Here is a 24622-nt window from a genome sequence, read left to right as displayed (position 1 = left end):
CATGGTAACCGGGTCAGGCGCTGGCAAGCGGAATTAGACCCCACTGGCACCGTATTTTCTCAGCTGCCGCTGTACATGTATGGTAAGAACCCTAATTACCACTATTTTTATTTTTATTTAAATTATATTATTCTTCCCTTCTATTATTGACACAATTTTTTTTTTTTTTTTTGAAGAATACGGTTGGGTAATTATGAGGGCGCCGAGGCTGCTGAATTTGTTCCCCGTTCCGATCATCATCGAAGATGACAGGGACGAACGACAAATCCCTCCACCCATGCTTCTCACATTCCGAACCAGAGCTCCCTCGACGGAGCTCTCCCTTAGACCACCACAACCCGTCCGAGAATTTTTCCATTAAATTTTTATTTTTATTTTTGTCTGTAACTTAACGATCACGAGTGATCGAATCCCGAACACCCTTTATTTGCTTTTGTTTATTTGCCTTATTTGCGTATTTTATGGACTGTAATATTTAACGATCACTTATGATCGACTCTAGAACATCTTTATTTTAATTATTATAATATTTATCTGCCCTGCTAGTTATATATTTTTCTAACGATTTACTTACAGGTTAACGTCTTACCAAACTCAAGAATATCAGAAGAGAAAAACCCCACAGAAACACAACCACCTGTTTGTAATTTTTATTGTATTTATTTTAAATATATATATATATATATATATATATATATATATATATATATATATATATATATATATATATATATATATATATATATATATATATATATATATATGTACTTGTTCATAACTCATATTAATTTATTACACAATTTTGATATTTGACTCAGAGTTATTCTTAACTATTTTCATTTTTATCTGGCCCAAACGAAAAACATAATAAGTTATCAATGAGTTTGAAACGCATTAAAATTATGTCTAAAATTGATCAAGATTTTAACGATGCTACAATACTCGATGAGGTAAACAGAACACGAATTTGTCCCAATTTTAAAACGACCTTTGTGTTCGCAGACTCCAAATTAATCAATAGAATTTCACATTAAGGCAAAAGAAATAACAAAGTATTAATGAACTTTGAAAACACGAAACACATACGTTTAACACAACCTGAACTGGGTGAAACTGAAAAATTAGATTGGCTCACAATGACATTGAAAACAAAAGACATATGAACGGGAGCTGAAATCTGGTTTAGACACATAGAGGTTGATAACCCAAAAATGATACATGTTAATGAAATGAATAAATGATTAAGGTTGAGCGTGACTGGATTAAAACATTTACTTGATGACAAAAACGGTTTAAACAGTGTTTAGGCTTAAACACGAGCGATAGACCAAACACAACACATCATCTAGGTTAAGACAGGAAGAATTAAATTCATAGTGGATAAAAAATTTTATTTATTTATTTTATTTTATATAAAACCGAAGTCGTGGTGTACAATCAGAGTAAATGCTCGAACCTGTCGGCATACTCAGTCATGACATATTTCTCGGTATTAACTGAAGGAATTCAATCTCCAGGTCATACCTTACACTGTACGGAAGTACTCATCATATGATACCTCGTCCTCATCTGGACATCTCTTAACACTACGAATTCTCTCAATGTCCTTAAACCACTGATCAGCTTCATTCGAACTGCACTTCCCATCAAACCAGGCTGAATGGTGTTGCAGAAAGCTTACCAAGTTCCATTCTTGGACCGGAATAACAGAAGAGAAAACACCCTGAACGGTCCTGCCACTAGTCAAACACTTTAATGGATTGTCTTTAAGTGTTCTCAGATGTTACTCTCGCGTTCTCGGTAAATACCCTTGCGGCTTCTAGATTATGCAGGGTTATGGTATTTTACTCCACCAATGCAGCATTCTGTTGTTGCAACGCTTGGAACACCGCATTCAGCATCTGATTAGAGTCAGACGGATCAACTCCCTAAGACGAAGGAGGAGAAAAAGTAGGTACCATTTTCTGTTCATACAGAAAGAAATACCATTAGCCTGACACAAACCAACACAACTTCCAATCCGGGACCAAAGTACACAATCACAAACGAAGCGCACCCACAACCTACAGGTTTCTAAGGAAGAACTGCTCTGATACCATTAATGTAACATCCCAATTATATAATAATCAATATTATATAATGAGGACGTTAACATTCAAATATAGAGAACAGTCGGAATTTTGACGTGTAATTAAATGTAATAAATTACAGTCATCCAAATAAAAGAAACTGAAAATTTAAACTTAAACAATTGAAAGGATTAAACACTACAAGTGTTCAATCAATAAATTCTAAGAAGACTATTCTGCAAAATCAGCAACTTCTAGCTCTTGATCCAAGGGAAACTCCGCGACAACATCTGCTCCCATCCAAGTGGATGATCATCGCCAAAGAAACATACCCAAACAGTACATAACAAAAACAATGCAAGGGTGAGCTAGATATAAAAACATGTTATACAGATAGAACAATTAAATTCAATGATATCATACTTAAATTCGTATAAAAGAACAATTAGAGCATATTCATTAAACCATAATTCCACCCACTCATACAACATGCAAAAGTCATCCAAACGTGGTAAACCAACATTACAATACTTGTTACTTTATACCCCGACTTGTTACTTCATAGACAGACTCGTCCGGACTAGAATGAATTCTGTGTAGCTTCGATGTTCGTGCACCCGGGTGATGTAGTAACTGGAACTCTCATCAGCTGCCACCCGAGGTTAGTCCTATCTGTCCAGATACCCTAGGACTAGGACCTCCTGCCGTTCCCACACATGACGTACCCCCTCTACGTGAGGACGAGTACTCACGGAACATCAGGATGAACAACCGGCTAAGCTTCCCACATTCATTCTTTACAAATCTCAATAATCAAATTCTGAGTCGTTCCTCCTTGGAACGCTCATTTAATCATTCATACTTTCATTTCGTCTCATATATAGTTCATCATTCACTTTTGATCCAATATTCATAAATTGTAACCGAAATATTTAAATAACATAACTTACTGTTACATTGCACCTTAACCCCAATTATGAATAATCAGATACTACCATATTATCCCAACAATTCCAACATATTTCATACATTCACATAATTCATGTCATACATAATATTCCAAACATTGGTACACATAATTCAATCTAAAAGCAAAGGAACTTAAAATTCAACATATTTGCAAAATACTATTTGGACGAGCACTATTCACTGGACACTATTGGACGAACGCTCACTCACTGTTTGGACGAACGCCAACTATTCGGACGAACGCTCATTCACTGTTTGGACGAACGCTTCACTATTTGGACGAACGCGGACGAACGCTCAAACCAATGTGTTAAGGACGAACGCTCACTATTTGGACGAACGCTTCACTATTTGGACGAACGCTCAACAATTTGGACGAACGCTCACTATTTGGACGAGCGCTCCACTATTTGTACGAACGCTTCACTGGGACGAACGCTCACTGCCGAACGCTCACTTGGAAGGACGAACGCTCACTGGCGAACGCTCACTGGCGAACGCTCACTGGGAAGGACGAACGTACAATAGAGCATAAACCCTGTTTGGCCGAACGCTCACTAAGACGAACACTATTAGATTACTGCCAATACTGTTTAGACGAACGCTACACTATGATTGAAGGACGAACGCCAATGCTGAACACAAAACCGAACGCTCTTAATAATGGGACGAACGTCCCATTTTCACTCCAACAATTTGGACGTACGCGTAAATCTGCAGAATCATGCAGATTTGCAGGTTTTTCCAGAAACCAGAAAAATCCCAATTTTCATCCCCTTCTACCCAGATTTTCTTCAACAACATAATTGTACTACCAGGCATACAGATTCATGCATAATAAAGTCATTCTAAGTACGAAATTTGTTCATCAACAACACTATATCATAAATCTCAGTACACACATACATGGTTCATACAATCCAAAGAAAAGGATCTAGCTCCCCTTACCTCTTGAAGACCTCCTAGCAAATCTTGAACCAATCTTTGCACTGTGTTCCTCCTCCCTTTGTTGTTCCAGTCCTCTGCTATAATGCCAGCTCTCCCTTTCCAGATTTTGCAGCAAGCCTATTGCTCCTCCAGATGCAGCACCGAACACCCCTCTCAGAGATATGGCAGCAAGAATTCTACTCTTCCCGAAGTTCAGAACCAACCCCCCATGAATCCATGGCTTCTTACTTTTAAGGGAAAACAAATAAATTGGACCCTCCACTGCTGGAAGAACCCTTCTACTCCTTGGTGCAGTGTCCATTAACGAAGGAGATGATGGTGTCTCCCTTAGTGGCTGAAGCACTCCAAAGTGGGAAGACCCACTACCCATTTTGATGCTGCCGAAAGAATGGAGCCCCCACCACTTACAGTTGCACCATCTGCTGTTAGGTAACCGCCCCTCCCTCTTCCAGAAACGTGTAGCCACCCACATGAGGCCCACCTCCTAATTTTGCGTTAGTTTTATCACCTCAAACTCAAAAGTTAAATTAAAAAATTTATTTATAATTTTATGACCAGACCATTACTCAGCTTCCAATTCTTGAAGTTTTATGTCGTGTAGTTGTCAGTATTGTCAGTATCGAACGGCTAGGGTTAATTTTCTTGTGTAACTTTATTGATTTGCTTGATTTGGATGTTCTAGTGTTTTGAGCTAATGATATTAACTATTAATCAATTAAGCGATATATACAAGTAAGTTAATTATAAACATGTTGTATTTTTTAATATGGTAAATTAAAAAAGTAATATTTTGTAACACAAAATTGTAATAATTTTTTACATAATTAAAAAAAAATAACATAGGAGAATTTGGATCCATGACAACTTGGGAATTTTTTAAATGAAAATTGGGCTTTTGAGCAACATAATAAATATAATGTAGAAAATGGTGTAATATATATTAATAAGGGTGACTCAACACCTATTGGAGCTAAGTTTGAGAGGTTGGTTGGTTTACTTCATATTCATTCGTATTTAATTGGATTAAATTTAATATAGTTGATTGGTTTAATTGTATTTTTAACTTAAATTAAGTTTATATAAACTAAATAGTTTCATAGACCTTCTAGTGTTTGGGAATTGATGGAAAACACCAAGTCAAAGATAGAAGAATGGGATCAACGATAAAGTTTGAAAATTATGTAATAATAATACAAAACATTATTCAATTTTAATGGGATTTTATTTCTCAAATGTCACATTAATATAAATTATGGGTCTATTTTTTAGAAATATATTTGGTAGAGAGAAATCACATAAATATAATTTTTAGTTAAATACATATAAAGAATTTATATAATTTTTAAATTAAAATATTAAGATAATGAGTTGATGGATCATCTTCTTATAAAATGTTTAACTTAGTTATTATATGTAAAAATATTATGTTAATTAAAAATCATTAACATGCATAAAATTATATATTTTTCAAAATTAAACAATTAGTAACAATAGTTACCGAAATTATCTCTAACAGTATTCACATGATGAGTTGTGATTGATTAAGCCGTCCAATTAGCCACTTTAATTTACATTTTTTTTAAATATTGAAATTAAATAAATTTAAAAACACTAAACAAATAAGATGTAATTGAAATTTATATTAATTTTATAATGTCGTAGCAAACTTTGCGATTTATTTAAAAAGAAAAAAGCGACCAAAACTGGAATGACATTTTCCGATTGCTTAAGAAGGGATCAATATTCCAGTGGATAATAAATTAACCATAACGACTAAAAATTATAATAGCTAAATAGTGACATCTTCGAATTGCTAATCAAAATAAAGATTAGACTCTCAACAATAAACTAATGTTATCCTAATTTCAACAAGAGTAATAATTTTATAGAGGTTATACATTTGTAATTGTTGAAAATAAATTTAAAATTTAATTTAACTTTACAAAACTGATTTATAAGATAATGTTTGTACTCAAAGCAATTTTGTGAGATTGAGTTAAAATTAAAATTTACTTCTTAAACTTTAATGATAATTACGAACTAATATTATCTTTACCTAATATACTATTTTTTTCGTTAGGAATATATGCAGGTATGTTAAAAATCACTTTTAGAATAATGATAATTGTCTCCATTGATAGTGGATTTATAACATAATTTACATTTTATTTTATAAAAGCATGATAATTAACATAAAAATAAAAATAGATAGAAGAAAAACAATAATTAAATGAACTTTGTTTAATTTTTCATTTGACTTTATCCCGGTACTATAAAGGCAGTGGTTTGAAACCCTAGATATCTATCCTTAACATACACCAACGAGGAAGCGTTATTCTGGTACATCCTACTATTGACCCAATGCTCTCTGTATATGTGGACGTGTATTGCACTCTTTGCCAGAAAAGACAAAGAAAAACAAAAGGAACACAAATATATATATATAATATCCCAAAAACAGAAAAGTAAAAGGGGATAGCGTGGTCTTGGTAGTAGAAAACTTTGATAGTTGCTATTATTTAATTAGTTTTAAAGTCAGACTCTCATAGATGATTTCTTTCATGTATTCCAGATATTTACTAATCACAACGTCACTGCTACCATATCAACTTAAATTAGGGCATCAAAACGGATTATTTTAATTTTTAATTTAAAACAATGTGTTAACTAATTCATTTCATTTCATGGTCCGTCAGTTTAACACCTAAACAGACCCAAGCAAGTGAACACCCAACTCGTCAAAATTTTAACAAGTAAACTGATGTATAATCCGTAACCCATTTACTCACCTTTTATTTCCTTTTTAAATATTTTTAGTTTCAATCTTTAATTTAAAGTCTACTCTATTACCGTTTAATCAACCTCATACCGGATGGTCCAAACGGTCAATCTCTCCACAAACACGACCATGATGGTTATTTCAAGATTGAATGACGGTAACCTACAAACCAAAAGGATCCAATTTAGAATGATTAAAACCTAATACTCATTAATTTATGGTAAAACATGATTAGTACCAATTAGGCTATGATTAGTATGTGAGTTATGCAAAGTTTATTTTGAAATTTATAACAAATTTAAAGTAAAGAGGTAGGTGATACATTTCACTAGTAAAAAATATAGATTTTAACTAGGGTATTTGACATCAGTTTTGTTGCAATCGAAGCATAAAATGACGCGGTAACATTTTTGCAATTATCGCTAGCATATATGTCTCAGTTCACAAAGGATCGAAGCCTAAAAGAGTCTATGGCCTCGATTGTTTAGAGAATCGGGGCCATAGAATACTTATGTCTCAATATGCGGCGAATCAATGCATAAAATAACTTTAAATATTTGATTTTATTTTTTTGAGAAGCTTTAGGCAACGATTACTAATAGAATCGAGGTCATACATTGCTTCGGTTAATAAAATAACTAAGGTAATAACATGTGTTTCTAGGGTTAAATTTCGCGAATAGACAAAGCCTCTTCCACATTTCATTTTTGTTTTCTCTGGTTTTTGCGCCGCTCTCCTCTTTTCGTCGCCTCACTCTCCTCTTCAACTTCCATTTTCGCAATCATCCTCAACATTCCTTCCATTTTTTTACGTTGATTATATACTTAGTTGTGATTTTCTTTCATTTTGACCAATTGGTTTTGTGTATATGTAATCTTTGGATAGGTGGTTCGTTTCGTTTTAGCACCAAACTCACTTTCAATGTTAATTTCATTTTAGGTTTTTCATGTTTTCATTTGGTTGGTAAAACTGGGAGTATGCACAAATGAACTCCAAATGACTTGAAAATTTGTATGAATGACCAAAAATTCTAGAAAACCCCTCACAAAACATTTCAGCTCAAAATTCAAAGTCTAACTATTTTAAATATTTTTGCAAAGTTAGAAAAAAAACAATAAATTTCTGAAAAATAGAAAACAACGTTTTCTAGGAGATCTGGAAGGATTAGCTAACTATGCGAGCAACCACGGTATCAAAATTTTTTTTTCTACCCCAAATCCATATATAATAATAGAAGCACGATTAACTAGAGTGAAAGTTAGAATCATTTTAAGATCTGCAATCCAAAAAAAATTTAAAATTCAGATTCATCCAAATTAAGGGCTCATGGGATTTTTCTCCTTAGTTTAAAAGAGTGGTAAAAAAATTTCATTCAAAAATAGTAACCATAGCTATTAAAACAAAAAATCATATTAAATAGTAATATGGATAAATGTATTTCTGGACTGTGATACTTGTTCTTATGTGCAAGTTTGTTTCTGGGTATGGTTTATGTGATATGGAATGGTTATAGAAACGACCATATTTAAAAACAAAGCATACTTTAGATAGCGGTTTTGGTAAAAATAGAGGATAAAAAAGGTTTATTGTCTCGGTTCTTGATTGAAGCTAGGCCATAGACCCTTTAATTAATTAATTTTAAGGGTCTACGGTCTCGGTTGGAACTAGAACTGATGCAACAAACCCAATTTTTTTTTGGTTTACTGTTTCGGGATTTTTGAACAGGGCAAAATAATCACTTTTTTTGCTTCAGTTTTTGAACCGAGGCCAAAAGTCCTTATTTTTTACCTCGCCTACTTTTTACCTCGTCTGAATATATCTCGGTTCTATAATCGTTGTCATAAACCCAAAACAATCATTGTCATATCCTTTCAGTGCACTAATGTTTAATATGTATTAATTGTTAGAACTCCAAAATCTTTACTGATTTTTACAAATCTTCTACGGTTAACCCAGCATGACCAAATAAAATTATAAGACGAACAATGATAAAGACAAACATTTGAACCTTTAGGATATAAGTGACTTAGTAAACAATTACTAAATTTATGATAAAGACAAACATTTGATTATGGTGACTTTATCTAAATTTATGTTTAATTTCATTTAACTTAAAAAAAATGAGAGTCTAAATAAATTTTTTTTATACGAGTGGTAATATAAATGTCTTAAGTCAGTTTTACAAAATCTCTAAAATAAAATTTATATTAGAATTTAACCTAATTTCTAATTAATGAGATTTTGAAAGCAAATTTGAAGTTATTTAGATGTGAAATAGAAAAAATAATTAAGAATGCAAAGTTGTCCCCACAAATTAAGATAAATTGTAATTAAAAAAATAATAGGATCCTGGTTAGAAAGATTGGGAGGGGGGAAAATGTTTGTGTAAAGAAAAGGTTAATTTGGTGATGAGGAGTGGCAAAAGTTTGACCATGTGAAAGGGAATTCGGCCCCATGTGACCCATGCAATGTTCGAAAGTTCAACGATGCCACTTGTATAGTAGGCGGTGTCCGACCATTGCGGCTTCAACCCCTCTTTCACTTTCTCGGACATCTTTTCTCAAACGTTGAAGTTGAATTCTTCCACTTATTATATATACATATTCTCCACATTGAAACAAACAATACTTTACTCTTCCAACGTCTTCCTTTTCTTCTTTTCTTTTAGTGCAACTGGATTGCCCTATGTTTGACATTTTAGTTCTACGTCTGTATCCGTGTTGGCTACCCAGCTCCCATTTCTATTTCTTTTTTCTTTTTCTTTTTCTTTCCTATAATTTTCATTAGTCAAATACTTCATGCACCTTCTCTCTCTCTATATATTAACACCCCAAAGGGACCATCTTTGCTGACCCAACGCAGAAACACACAAACAAAACTTCTTTCCTCAATATGGAGTTTCCTTCTCAAACATCCGGTCACCAGGTCAAGGAAGAGAACAGAACTGAATCAAGTCCTCGAGATGAACAACACCGTCGTCAACAAGAGATTGTTATGCAGGTGAAAATAATTCTATGCTGTTACTGTTCTGATATTTATGTTGTAACCTTCACAAAATATGTTTCTGTGTGTGGTTTTCGATTTGTTAATTCAGTCAAAAGGTTTAAAAGAACAACCAAACTGTTCTGATCTCGAAATTCTTTTTCTTTCTCAACGTCTACAATTAATATTTCATCTTGTTAGCACTTCGATAATCGATTTTCTGATTAAACTTACGGTTCAAACCTTTTTATTTATGCAATATTTAGTTAAAATTAATCCAGTTTTAACTGTGTGTTCATGTTCAATTATGAGGTCTACAAATAAAACCTTGTTAATTGTTGAAATTATTGAATTGGGTATGTGTGAAGTAGAACGAAAAAGAAAAAAGAAATTTTGATGGAAGATTATGAATCCTTGTTGTTATTTAATGACTTAATATACTAAATAAAGACCGCATCTTATATTCCTCTATATATGCTTAGATATTTCGTTGGTATTTCTCATTATTTCTCTTTGATGGGTCTATCTTATGGGGTATCCAAATTATATATTGACCATAACATTTTAATACACTAAAACACGGTTTATCAAATTATTAGAAACATAAAATAAGCGTTTTAGGTTGCATTAAAGCAGCTTAATTAGCTTATAAGAGGTTCCAATAATTTGATAGACTTGCATGAGATCTATAGTGATTTTAATTTACTAAAGATATGCATAGAATGAGTTTCTACATATATTTATCATAATACTCGATCGATCTGGTGCAGCACAGTGCTCATTCTTAACACTAATATGTGATAATTGTTTGGTTTGATGAAAATTGAACTCGGTTGAAAGTAAAAACATGTCCATATGCACGTATATAATTCAGCACACACCTTTTTCATAGCTTTTGAAAAGAATTTGAATAGTTTATCTGCGTTTTTAAAGTTGACTCATGCATGTGCCGGAAAGCTAGCAATCATGTTATCGATGTCTAAAATGTGACAATTCATTGCACATGCAAACCCGAAAGATTCTCAGTTCTTCTTATATCAAAAGAAGGGGAAAAATTGTCGAGCATCATTACATGTACACTTTCAACGTATAAGGCTTGGTAACCCTAGTTAGATAAAGAACGAAGGAAAAAATTAAATTGCATTTGTGTATGCATATATTGACTTTTTAATGCGTTTACAGGAGCCACCACTGGCTACTCCTGAAAGATCCACCGTCGAGGTTGGGCCAAATGTTTCTTGCCTATCCAAAATGGAAGAGGTTAATTAGATTGTTCAATAATTATAATATTGATGATTAAATTATAGTATGATTGGTCTGATCTATATATACATGGTTGCAGGCTGATGAACTTGAAAATGCGAAAGCCGAAATGGGTGAAGTGATAGAAGAAAATCAAAGATTAAAGATGCGTTTGAACAGAATACTAAATGATTACCGAACACTGCAAATGCAATTCCACAGTATAGTTGAACAAGAGACAAAAGATTGTTCTGAGAAACCGAACAACGATGGCGAAGATGAAGGAGCGATGGAGGAATCAGAACTAGTTTCCCTGAGTCTTGGAAGAATTCCAATTATAAGAAGCAACGAGAAAGGGAAAGTCCCTAAAACATTGAAAGAAGAAGATAAAGAAGGGTTGTCCCTTGGATTGGAGTGCAAGTTCGAAACATCAAAATCTGGAAGTGCAAGTGAACATGTGGGGAATCCAAGCCCTAGCAATAGTGTTGAAGAAGTGGTAAAAGAAGAAGGTGGTGGAGAAAGCAAGGGACAGAAGACAAATAGAGATGAGATTGCTGAGCAAAACCCTGCGAAGAAAGCAAGAGTTTGTGTGAGAGCAAGATGTGACACCCCAACTGTAAATACCTCTAATGCAACCTTTTGTTTTTACTTTTGTTGTAAACGTTGGATAATGGAAAAATGTTATTGTTTGGTTTGGTTGAAACAGTTGAACGATGGATGTCAATGGAGGAAATATGGCCAGAAGATTTCAAAGGGAAATCCTTGTCCTCGAGCTTATTATCGTTGCACAGTTGCACCATCATGCCCAGTGAGAAAGCAGGTATTTACCACTCTTCAGACTCTCTTTATTTTCTATCACTTATCAATTACATTTAATACTTTATAATACTGTCACACACACACACAAATTTTTTATATTAATTTCAAACTACATTTCTTTAATTGTTATTCTTTTTTTCTTTCTAAAAAGATAATGATACGTTAACATGAAAATTTTGACAATATTTTGATACAAACACATGATATTTTCTCATTAAATTTAGAATATATTAACACAATAACAAATAAATAATAAATTAGTAAAAAATTAACATATGTTCTATGTCAAAATATAAAAATCTATATCAAAATATTTTTTTTTTATAAAATACAAATATTTACTCTATTATAATTATTTTATTTTTATAATATTTGTCAAATAAATATAAATATGTATCCAACTACAATTATTCTATCAATTATAACTTTGCAATGAATGATAATATGTTCACATTCCAATTCATTTGACTTTTTTTCACCTCTTTTCTTTTACTTTTAAGAAATACTATTCGTGGAGACCCAATAGTTATGTTTTTGTTTGGTTTGAGAAAGGAGAGTGATTCTTTCACATCTCATATATCTACAACTCACTCTATTGATTTTAACTTCAATAATTTAATTTATATTTTAATTAAGTAACTTAATATATTATTATTTACTGTTATTATATGGATGTGAAAGAAGAAGTGATGTCAAAACATTCTATCTTCCTCTAAGAAAACAAAAAGATAATAAAAATTAGGAAAGAAATAGTTTCTTTTTATTGTACGTAGCATAATTTTACAGAAAATAGTTTTATTTTAAATATAATTTTTGAGTGATGATACATACACGTACTTTAATTGTATACTATACACGTACTTTAATTATATACCATACACGTACTTTAATTGTATACCAAACCCTAACATCTAATACTTTATAGAAGTATGCTGTATATATTATATTCTATTATATGTCAATAGATTAATGTTAAAATAATTAATGGTGTATATATAGTGAGTTATGATCACATGTCAAATTCTTTTCTCTCTCTTGTAATTGTCTCGTTTAGTAATTTTATTTATTTATTTTTAATATTCCTTACAAATTAAATATTAAAAAAATTTCAATAATTATTTAAAAGAGTTAAATATATAATAATTAAGATGATAAAATCAATATTAACAATATTAGTATTCTTATAATTTATAATTAGTATTATTTATTTTTCTATGATAACAATAGTTTACAACTAATTATAATTATAAAAATTATTATAATATGTAATATTATTGTATTTTTTATATTAATATTATATAAAAAATATTTTTACAAAATATGTTAATTACAATAATTGTAACTAATCATAATAGTATTTTTAATTTTAATTTTACTATAAATATTATTATTAATTTATTGCAGTGATTATATTTAATTTTTTAATGTATGTGAATATTTTTGTATTTTAACTTGTACATAATATTAAAAATTTGAAAATGGAAAGATAGAGGATAAAAAGAGAAAAAAAAATAGAAGATAGAATTTTTATTTTCACAGGTATCATGATATCTTACCAAGGTCGACACGTACGTCAATGATATTTCAACATATATTATATTATCTTATTAACACTATTTTAATGCATATAACAATATTTCATTTTTTTTGGTTAAATATATTTATAAGGTATAAACTTGTTTAATTGGAATTTATTTTTTATTTCTATTCTATCATTTGATATTCTCTATATTTTAAAAGTAAATATATAGTTTTCTTAATTTAATTTTTAAATTGTTTTACCTATCAAACAATGTTTGAATGTAAGTTGTTTTCAATCATTTGTATTAGCATAGAACAAAATTATATATTAGCCTAACTGTTACTATATATGCAACACTTTAAGGTACAAAGATGTGCTCAAGACATGTCGATATTAATCACCACCTACGAAGGAATCCACAACCACCCTCTTCCTCTTTCAGCAACAGCCATGGCTTCCACCACTTCCGCAGCTGCTTCCATGCTATTGTCTGGATCATCAACCTCACTCTCTGGATCAAGAATTTCCCCAAACATCACCACCACTGCCGCAGATCTTCATGGAATAAACTTTTCCCTCCCAGATTCTTCCCAACCAAATCAATACTACCTTTCCCATCCTTCACTCTCATCTTCACCTTCACACCCCACCATCACTCTCGACCTCACTTCCAATCCATCCTCCTCTTCTCCTCCTTTTGTCAAATTCACTTCAAATTCAAACTACAACAACCCTCACAGGTACCCTCCTTCCACAAGCCTCAGCTTCACTTCCTCCCAATCTAACACAACTTCTTGGACCAACGGCTTTTTCAGCTATAACACTCAACCATATAATAACAACAGGAATACCAATGCCAATGTCAATGTCCTTGGCAACATAAACCTTGGTAAACAACAACCCATGGAGAACATCTACAGTTCCTTCATGCAAAGGAACAACAATCCAATCTCTCCTCTGCCGGACACCATAGCTGCAGCAACGAAAGTAATCACAGCAGACCCTAATTTTCAGTCAGCTTTGGCAGCGGCACTTTCTTCAGTTATTGGTTCAGGAAGCATTCAGGGAAACCAAGGTACATTAGAAAATCTGATTCAGAAAATAAAATGGGGTGAAATGCTTCCAACATCTTTTGCCTCACCTTCATCTCCAAAAGTCAATGGGTGTGCTTCAAGCTTCTTGAACAAATCACCGGCTAATTCACAACCAGGAAGTTTGATGTTTCTTCAACCACCTTTGCCACTTTCTAGCCCCAAAAGCGCTTCTGGGTCCCCCGGAGATCACAGAGACAAGAAAAATTAGTGATTGAGACGTTTGAAGAATGAAGCCTCTAGCCTACGTGGGAAGGCCATGTTGAAAGCAAGATTCAAAAGCTTGTGTTTAAACCGTGTGTTAGTTTATTTAAACTTTTAGGATGTCATAGACACGTCATTTCGTTAAAACTTTACTAGCTAGCTTGCAGGTTGCCTTGCAATTGTATAATTAATATGAAAAATAATTTAGAAAATGTACAAAAATAAATATTTCAAGTTAAGAAAAATATTTTTCGAAGGTACATTATATAAGATATTTCAGTTCATCTTTCATGAATATAACAAAAAATCATTGTAAAAGATAAGATTTAATAATCTACTCATTAATATATATATATATATATATATATATATATATATATATATATATATATATATATATATATATATATATATATATAAGTGTACTAAAATATTTGAATAATTTCTATTTTTTTATTTTTTTATTTTAAATTAAAAATAAAAATTATTAAAATATTTATGTAATTAAAATTTGCCTTTTTTATATGAATAATTTTTTTTTATTAATTAAAATTTGATATATTTTAAGAGATTACGTAATTTACACATTTAATTATATAAAAAATTTAAATAATTAATTATTGCTTTTAATTAGGTTTATATGGTAAATTATTTTGTTACTATTAATAATTAAATTTAATTTTTAAGTATTATGAACCTAAGTTATAATATTATATTATACGTGTATCTCAAATAATATAATACAGGAAAATTAATTTTTTAAATTATTTTTCAATTTAAAATTTTAATTTAGAAAAAATTGACAAGTCAATCAAACTCACTTTATCTCTCATTTGACAGATTAAGACAAATATTAGACGGATTAAGACAAAGTGAGCTGCAGGTTTGAGAATCTACCCAACACATAAAATTTTGATAGACTGTCAGATTGATTAACGAGACTCAATTTGTCAAATAAGGGTGTGCAAAGTGAAATAATTATAATAAAGTTTAATTAAGATAAAAATTTGACTATTTTTCATTGAGCCCAAATAATTTTTCTGTTTAATTGAATACTCAAACGGTTTCCTATTTTTTTATTTAAATAGTTAATATACAATTAACAACAAATATCAATTAATAATATAAAAATTTTAATTATTTAATCAAACAAAATAATTTTATATAAATTAAAATACCTAAGTTTACTGAAATGATAGACTAATTTTTGAAAAACAGAAATTTTAATGTTATACTTTACGTTAATATTAACTTGATTTTAGAATAAAAACATTCAAATATATCACGTCACTATTTTCAGGAAAATATGTTCGACAGAAAAGGTTTCTATGTCTTACTCGCACAGTTAATGCTTTGTATGTTTCGTATGAAGGTTTAATATATTAAAACTTTCATAATTCTTCAAAAGTTGGGGATGTAGCTCAAATGGTAGAGTGCCCGCTTTGCATGCGGGAGGTACAGGGTTCGATCCCCTGCATCTCCAACTTCTTTTTTCATTGCTCTCATTTAATAAGTTTGTATGCTATATGTATCTTTTTTTCAAAATTTATCTTAGTAACATTGTTCATGAATTTTTAAAATTTTATACATAATATAAATGAATAAATTATTATGTCTCCATATATTTTTTAGACTTACTTTATATTTACTTAAATATATAATAAAAATTTAATATAACATTATCTTTGACTTTTATAATAAATAAATATAATAATACTTTTTCTCTTTAAGAATGTTAGGAAAAAATAGATAAAATTGATCACAAAAAATAATTTTTCTAACAAACAATAGTAAGGTATATATTATAAGAAATTTGTGAAAGAACAACCAAAGATTAAAAAATAATTAAGTATTATATTGAGTAAGCTAGACCGATCATTATAAATTAAAAAATATTGATATCTAAAAGAATTTATATTATTAATAAAAAAGTATAATTTACTTTTGTATTAGAATGTAAATTGATGTTTAACATTATTACTAATTTCAAATTAGTCTCAATTTAAAATAGAGATTAATTTAGAATCAATAAAAGTAAATAACTGACATTAATTTATAAATTAATTATATATTTTTGTTTAATAATATAATTATTTTATATATTAATTTTACTAGAGAGACTATAAGTTGGCTTATAAGAGGAGTCAATAGTGTTTTTAAAGTTCTTTTGCAAAACAACGTCTAATGAATTTGAAATTATATATACTCTAAACAAGATGTTCAGTCGCTAGTTTTTATAAATAATGTATATGAAAAAGGTTTTAAAGAGAATGATAGTTAAACACATATTTTGTACAAGTTCACTCAACTTGAATTACGTCCAGTTTTCTTTTAAAAACTCTTATGGAATTTCACTATTCTTTTTGAAGATTACACTAAGCCTTGCACCAATATCTTTGTTTCTTAATAGGTGAATTTGAGAATAAATGCATAATTTGGGAAGAAGTACATGTAATTCTTTCCCAAACATTGTAATAACACCATGCATCCTCCGATATTGTCTTGGCTCACATCAATATTGTGATCTAGTACATGAAACAGAGTTGCTAATACCGCAAACACAACTAAAATTGGACACAGTTTAAGTTAGATAATAGTAATAGGTACATCAAATGTACCTTTGTGACTAACGTAGCAGACATAAATACACTTCCAATGAGTGTTAAAATATGATTTGTGCATGTCGTGCAATAACAACATCATTTGCTTCATCCAACAATTCTTAAAATGTGTTGTTTAACTAGGAATTAATATAATATAAAAAAATTATTTATTTTTCAAATTTAATTTTTAATTTAAAAAAGATAGATTGAAAGTCGACTCACCAAATGATACGATTCTATCCAGAAAAAAAATAATATGATATTTCTGAATTTGAATTCTTAATAGGCAAAAACAAAAATATAAAAATAAGACATGGATAGAGACGTCACAATCTGACATATTGATAAGTCAATGAAGATTCGTCACAAAGATTTCCATCTTTGATAAGAATAGAGTTGGAAATGCTAAAATCTAATAGTTTGATGGGTCAAAGAAGATACGCCACAAAGAATTCAATCTTGGATAAGACTTAGAGTTCTAATCCAAGAACCAAGAGAATAATCTCTCGATGAAAAATCATTTTTCATATAATGACCATCCAAGGTGCTACAAATGTATTTGGTGTCTATATAGGCACAAATATTTAAACAACCTAAGAAACCTTAAAAGAAAACCCTAAAAGAAAACCCAAAAACATCGAGCTTAAAATAACTTGAAAATTGAAAAAAGATTCAAACTCATTTTGCAAATTTACTCGGTTAGCAATAGTTACAAATTGTTAAAATTAGTACAAAATTAAAAATACTTTTAATTGCATAAATCTATTTTATAATTCCTTTGAATTTCAAACTTCATAAATTATATTGCATTAGGAGATAGTCTTCTATTAGACATATTAATAGGATAACCATAACTCACTTGGTCACCCCTATTATTAGATAAGAGTATTCAAAGTCAAATGATTATATAAGGCTTAATTTAGATTCAATATACTTATAATTATAATTAAAGTATTTTTAATTAAGTCCCTATTATTATGTTTTTTTAGTATAAAGTGATTTCCTAATTTTTTCGTTAAATAGTTTATATACTAATTAAACAACAAAGATCAATTGAAAGTATAAAAAATTTAAATATTTAATAAAAAGTATATTTCAATAAAAATTTAATTAAAATTCTTAAATTTATGAGGAATTTGAAACATGATTAAACTAATACACAAATTAAATAAACAATTCTAATCTTCACCAATAATTTTGAAAGAATCAAAATAATACACTCAAAATTTATATATTTAGTTATTGTCACTTATAAAACAAAAATAAATAATTAGATCACCAGTATCATGCTTTAAAATAAGTGGAGAAGTTGAATTTATATTGTTTTGATCTTCACCTTTAGTTTCCCTTCAAAATTAAAAAATAAAATACGAAAATATAATTAAATATTGAGGTATAATTATTAAGCAAAAATTTTTAATCATGAAACTAAAATTAAAATTAAGTTAATAAAAAATACATAATAAATAACTATTTTTTATGTTAATGAAAAACTACTATATAAAAGACTAATGAGATAAAAAAACATATAAAACTAATGTTTTAATATCAAATTGGACAAAGTAGAGTTACACTTTTTTCTTCGTAATGAAACAAAACATATGAAAAATAATAATAGAAATAATAAATTGGTGATTATTTTTTTTCATAAATAAAAAGAACATATAAAAAATGAAATATGAGCATATAAGTAAATCAAGAGACAAAAAAAAATAACAAAAATATAAATATCATAGTTTTTTATCACATTTTTCTATTTATTAACATTGGGAAATGGTTTTTTCAGACTCGAAAAGATAAATACTTAAATGTCTCTTCCATTTAGAGAAACTAATTTTGAAAAAGAGGAATTTTAACGCTATACTTTACATATTAACTTAATTTTAGAGTAAAAACATTGAAATATATCACGTCACTATAAAGTTGATTTTAGAAAAGTATATTGAAGGGAAAGCTTTATAAAATCTATTGGGAATAAATATTCACTACTGTCAACAAGAGACAGTAGTCTTGTAATTTACAGTTAGTTAGTTTGTTACGGTTGTTTTGCAGTTTTGTTTGTTTACAGTTTTGGGTTTACAGAAGCTCTATAAATAGAGCTTCTCTGTTGCAGTTTCAATATACAATTTGACAGAGCATGTAATATTTTCAGATACACCAAAATAATACAAGGAAGAGTTTTTCTTACCTCTGTCTTTATCCTCTCCATTTTTGTCTTCATCATCACCTCGAACAGTGGCCTCCTTCGTCGCCAGATCGCTCCTAAAGCAGCTCCCAAGGCGAAGCTTCTCGACGCCCTAATCTCGCTTCTCCCTCAGGTTTCTCGTGGTCTGTTTCTGCCACGCTGGAAGTCACAATGCTTGGCAAATACCAAGCCGCATTGGACTGGGCCACACACACTGGATTAAGTGCACAGTGTTGGGCCGTTTGTAAAATGGTATCAGAGCAGGTCTAGTACCTGCTCTGCTTCCGTTGGCTCTGATCTTGGCATCCTTACTCTTCTTGGTATCTTCTTGGTATCTTCTTGGACTGGTTCTTCCACCATGGATCAGATGGATCAATTTTCCAATCCATCCAGCCCCTATTATCTACATCCAGGTGAGAATCCAGGCCTCACACTGGTTACTCAGACGTTGAATGACAGCAACTACTCCTCTTGGAGCAGAAGTATGAGGAGAGCCTTGCTCTCTAAAAACAAGATAAAGTTCATTGATGGGTCTATAAAGAAACCCCAGAAGAATGACCCATTGTTTGACGTATGGGAGAGATGCAATGTGATGATTTTGTCTTGGATAACAAAGACTCTATCACCACAGATTGCAGAAAGTGTCATATACATTGAAGAAGCCAAAGAATTGTGGGATGAACTGAAAGAAAGATTTTCCAAAGGTGACTACTTCAAGATTTCTGATTTACTTCAAGAAATACATTCCATTAGGCAAGGAGAGAGAGGAGTTAGCCAGTTCTTTACTGATCTAAAGATTCTATGGGAAGAGTTGGAGTCTTTAAGACCCATACCCACTTGTACATGCAAAATTCCATGCAGCTGTGATCTGTCACGAGTCTCCTTGAAATATAGAGAAATGGAGCATGTGATGTGCTTTTTAAAAGGGTTAAATGATTCTTACAGTACTGTTAAAACACAGATTCTTCTCATGGAACCCCTCCCAAATATCAACCGGGTTTTCTCACTCATTATGCAACAAGAGAGACAGGAAAAACACAACTCTGCAGATACAAAAATCCTGGCAAATGTGACTGACAAAAACAGTCAGTGGAAAGGCCAAGGAAGGGGTTCTGGATTTCGTGGCCAAGGAAGGGGAAGAGGTAGAAATCCTAACTATGGTAAACAGTGCTCATACTGTAACAAAATGAACCACACTATAGATGAGTGCTACTCTAAGCACGGATACCCTCCTTGGTACAAAAAGGGTGACAACAATCAAGATAAAAAGGCTGACTGGAATTCTGTAAATGCTTGCCAAAACAACACTGAAACAGAGGGGACTCCAAGCACACAACAGACTGCTAATGGTACTGCTAATAGCAATATTTTCAACTCCTTTACAGCAGAACAGATGCAGAAACTTCTCCGAATCATGGATAAAATTGATGAGCCTACCCACAAAGTCAATCAAGTTCAAAGGAATGACACTGAAAATAGAGAAGGTAATCTTTCCTGGATAATAGACACTGGGGCCACAGACCATGTGACCCATGATAGGACAAACTTTATCACTTTCTTTAAAATTAAACCTATCTCTGTTAAATTACCAAACAACACTGCTCTCACTGCTGAGCATGCAGGAACAGTACAGTTCTCAAAAGATTTTATCATTTTTAATGTTCTTTACATACCTGAATTCTGTTTCAACTTGATTTCTGTCCAAAGTCTTATTAAAGATTTGGACTGCAGCCTAACTTTTACCTCTAAGACTTGTCAGATAAAGGAGAACCATACTTTGAAGATGATTGGATGTGCTAACTCTTGGAAGGGACTCTATTACCTACAAGCTTCGCCTGAACCTGACCAGAGATACATTGCTAATACTGCTTTCTCTTTTAAGAACACTGATGTAAATTTGTGGCATTGTAGGCTAGGTCACCCTGGAGAAAGGGTTACAAAACAGATTTGTGAGAATTTTCCTTATGTTAAAATTGACACTAACATTGTTTGTGATACCTGCCACTTTGCTAAGCAACGAAAATTACCCTTTTCTAAGAGTGTTACTGTCACTGTTGAATCTTTTGAAATTGTGCACTGTGATATATGGGGCCCTCTTAGTACCATTTCGGTTCATGGTCATAGGTATTTTCTTACCATAGTAGATGACTATAGTAGGCACACATGGGTTTTCCTAATGAACAATAAAGGGCAAACTAGAGATTTATTACAAAATTTTGTTGTTAAAATTAAAAATCAGTTTAACAAGACAATCAAAACCATCAGATCTGATAATGGTCCTGAATTTAGTTGTGTAGATTTTTATAACTTGCATGGAATCAATCATCAGAAGAGTTGTGTTGAAACACCTGAACAAAATTCTGTTGTTGAAAGAAAACACCAACACATACTAAATGTCACCCGTGGTCTCATTTTCCAAGCTAATATCCCTAATGCCTACTGGTCTTATGCTATTGGTCATGCTGTTTATCTCATAAATAGGCTGCCTACCACCACTCTTAACAACAAAACTCCACATGACCTTCTCTACAATCTGCCCCCCACATATTTAAACCTCAAAACGTTTGGCTGTTTATGTTTTGCATCTACTCTTACCAACAACAGAAGCAAACTTGACCCTAGAGCTAGAAAAGGTGTATTTCTAGGGTACAAAAATGGTGTCAAAGGCTATATTGTGCTTGACATCAATACAAAGGAACTCATCATAAGCAGAAATGTCATCTTCCATGAAGATGTTTTTCCCTACAGAAATCTGCAGGTGAGCAGGGAAGACTGTCATACTGAAAAGGACAGGGCTAATACTCTCATTGATCTTCTAAAGGATCCCTATACCACTGATGCTGACAGACATACAGGGTCAGATGTCACTGATCCAGAAGAGGTCCAACTGCCCTCTGATGATGAAGACATCAGCAACAATACAGAAAACAACCAAGAAAGTCAGAGATGTAGAAGATCTGACAGACCCAGAAAGACCCCTGAGTATTTGAAGGATTATGTTCACCAGGTTAACCATTCCTTGACTGAAAAGAATTCCTTTAAAACTCCATATCCAATCTCTGATCTCTTGTGCTGTGACAATTTTTCAGACAAACATTTAAGATACACTATGGCTGTAACTGGAAATAAGGAACCCAAATCCTACAGTGAGGCCAAAGGCATGAATGAATGGGTAGAGGCAATGCAGAGAGAAATCAAAGCCCTGCAAGACAATGACACTTGGGTTTTGACTTCACTACCTCCAGGAAAAACCGCTATAGGATGTAAATGGGTGTACAAAACAAAATACAAAAGTGATGGAAGCATTGAAAGGTATAAAGCCCGTTTGGTGGCAAAAGGATACACACAGCAGGAGGGCATAGACTACCTTGACACTTTCTCCCCTGTGGCTAAACTTACCACAGTACGGCTACTTATTGCTCTAGCTGCCTCAAACAATTGGTTCCTACACCAACTAGACGTTGACAATGCTTTTCTACATGGAGATCTTAATGAGGAAGTCTATATGGAGACACCCCCAGGTTTGAATGTCTCAAATAAGGGACAAGTTTGCAAACTAATTAAGTCATTATATGGTTTAAAGCAGGCCAGCAGACAATGGTTTGAGAAACTTTCTACTTTCCTTATAAATGCTAATTACACCCAATCCAAATCTGATCATTCATTGTTCATTAGAAAAACACCTACAAGTTTCACTGCTCTGCTTGTATATGTTGATGATATTGTGCTAGCAGGAAACTCCATGGTGGAAATCAATCGCATAAAGAGGCTTCTACACAACAAGTTTCGAATAAAGAATCTTGGAGAGCTCAAATACTTCCTAGGAATGGAAGTGGCCAGATCTAAAAAGGGCATCCACCTATGTCAAAGAAAATATGCTTTGGACATACTGGAGGAAACAGGAATGTTGGGATGCAAACCTTCATCTACTCCCTTCCTAAGTGATACAAGTTCACTATACAAGCCCAACAACTACCTAGATGACCCAGGACCTTACAGAAGGCTAATAGGGAAGTTGTTGTATCTCACAAATACCAGACCCGACTTGTGTTTTTCAATTAATCTGCTTAGTCAATTTGTACATTCACCTACTGATCACCACTATCGTGCTATACAGCACATTCTCAGGTATATAAAGTCCAAACCATCTGAGGGATTGTTCTTTGCAGTTGATTCTCCTATGCAGCTAAAAGCCTTTAGCGATTCAGACTGGGCAACATGCCCTGACACGAGAAGATCCACAACTGGTTTCTGTATCTTCTTTGGATCTTCCCTTATCTCCTGGAAATCTAAGAAGCAGAGGACCGTTTCTAGATCCTCCACTGAAGCTGAATATAGAGCCCTTGCAGCCACTGTATGTGAGATACAGTGGCTGAGTTATCTCCTAAAGGACCTTCAGATTGAAGAGACAGGAATCCCAGCCTTGTACTGCGACAACAAGTCTGCAAGGCACATAGCTCATAACCAGAGCTTTCACGAACGGACTAAACATATTGAACTTGACTGCCATGTCGTCCGTGAGAAAATCCAGGAGGGCCTTCTAAATCTTCTTCCCGTGCGATCTGACGAGCAACTGGCCGATATCTTCACCAAGTTTCCTCACCGCGTCAGATTCAAGACTATTGTTCCCAAGCTTGGACTGATGACAATACATCGTCCAGCTTGAGGGGAGGCTATTGGGAATAAATATTCACTACTGTCAACAAGAGACAGTAGTCTTGTAATTTACAGTTAGTTAGTTTGTTACGGTTGTTTTGCAGTTTTGTTTGTTTACAGTTTTGGGTTTACAGAAGCTCTATAAATAGAGCTTCTCTGTTGCAGTTTCAATATACAATTTGACAGAGCATGTAATATTTTCAGATACACCAAAATAATACAAGGAAGAGTTTTTCTTACCTCTGTCTTTATCCTCTCCATTTTTGTCTTCATCATCACCTCGAACAGTGGCCTCCTTCGTCGCCGGATCGCTCCTAAAGCAGCTCCCAAGGCGAAGCTTCTCGACGCCCTAATCTCGCTTCTCCCTCAGGTTTCTCGTGGTCTGTTTCTGCCACGCTGGAAGTCACAATGCTTGGCAAATACCAAGCCGCATTGGACTGGGCCACACACTGGATTAAGTGCACAGTGTTGGGCCGTTTGTAAAAAAATCTATTTTATCAAAGACGTTTCTATATGTTTCATTCATGCATATGATATTATCTTTATTTGTTGT

The 24622-nt window shown here is 32.1% G+C and overlaps 1 protein-coding gene and 1 non-coding gene across 3 annotated transcripts; both read left to right on the top strand.

Moving 5' to 3' along the window:
• Nucleotides 1-9530: 9530 nt before the first annotated feature.
• On the top strand, nucleotides 9531-14883 carry LOC108330199 (WRKY transcription factor 72A). 2 transcript variants are annotated; one of them, XM_052877030.1, is made up of 5 exons: nucleotides 9533-9765; nucleotides 10930-11007; nucleotides 11090-11605; nucleotides 11696-11809; nucleotides 13694-14883. In XM_052877030.1, the coding sequence occupies exons 1-5, from the start codon at nucleotides 9658-9660 to the stop codon at nucleotides 14630-14632; spliced, it is 1755 nt and encodes a 584-aa protein (XP_052732990.1). In that variant the 5' UTR covers nucleotides 9533-9657; the 3' UTR covers nucleotides 14633-14883. The 2 variants fall into 2 exon arrangements, with proteins under 2 accessions (XP_052732991.1, XP_052732990.1); XM_052877031.1 differs by lacking the exon at nucleotides 10930-11007 and having other exon boundaries at nucleotides 9531-9765.
• Nucleotides 14884-16035: 1152 nt separating this feature from the next.
• On the top strand, nucleotides 16036-16108 carry TRNAA-UGC (transfer RNA alanine (anticodon UGC)). Its single transcript has one exon. It is a non-coding gene; the product is annotated as a tRNA-Ala (tRNA).
• Nucleotides 16109-24622: the final 8514 nt, after the last annotated feature.

This window comes from Vigna angularis, chromosome 4, assembly GCF_016808095.1.
Source record: "Vigna angularis cultivar LongXiaoDou No.4 chromosome 4, ASM1680809v1, whole genome shotgun sequence".
NCBI lineage: Eukaryota > Viridiplantae > Streptophyta > Magnoliopsida > Fabales > Fabaceae > Vigna > Vigna angularis.
This window is presented reverse-complemented; position numbering and strand designations above follow the sequence as displayed.

What these genes read in the sequence shown, in the direction of transcription:
- LOC108330199 (XM_052877030.1), top strand. Translation starts at nt 9,658, where the DNA reads ATGGAGTTTCCTTCTCAAACATCCGGTCACCAGGTCAAGGAAGAGAAC. An exon ending in AACAAGAGATTGTTATGCAG is followed by an intron (nt 9,766 to 10,929) that starts GTGAAAATAATT and finishes ATGCGTTTACAG; the next exon opens with GAGCCACCACTGGCTACTCC. An exon ending in GCCTATCCAAAATGGAAGAG is followed by an intron (nt 11,008 to 11,089) that starts GTTAATTAGATT and finishes ACATGGTTGCAG; the next exon opens with GCTGATGAACTTGAAAATGC.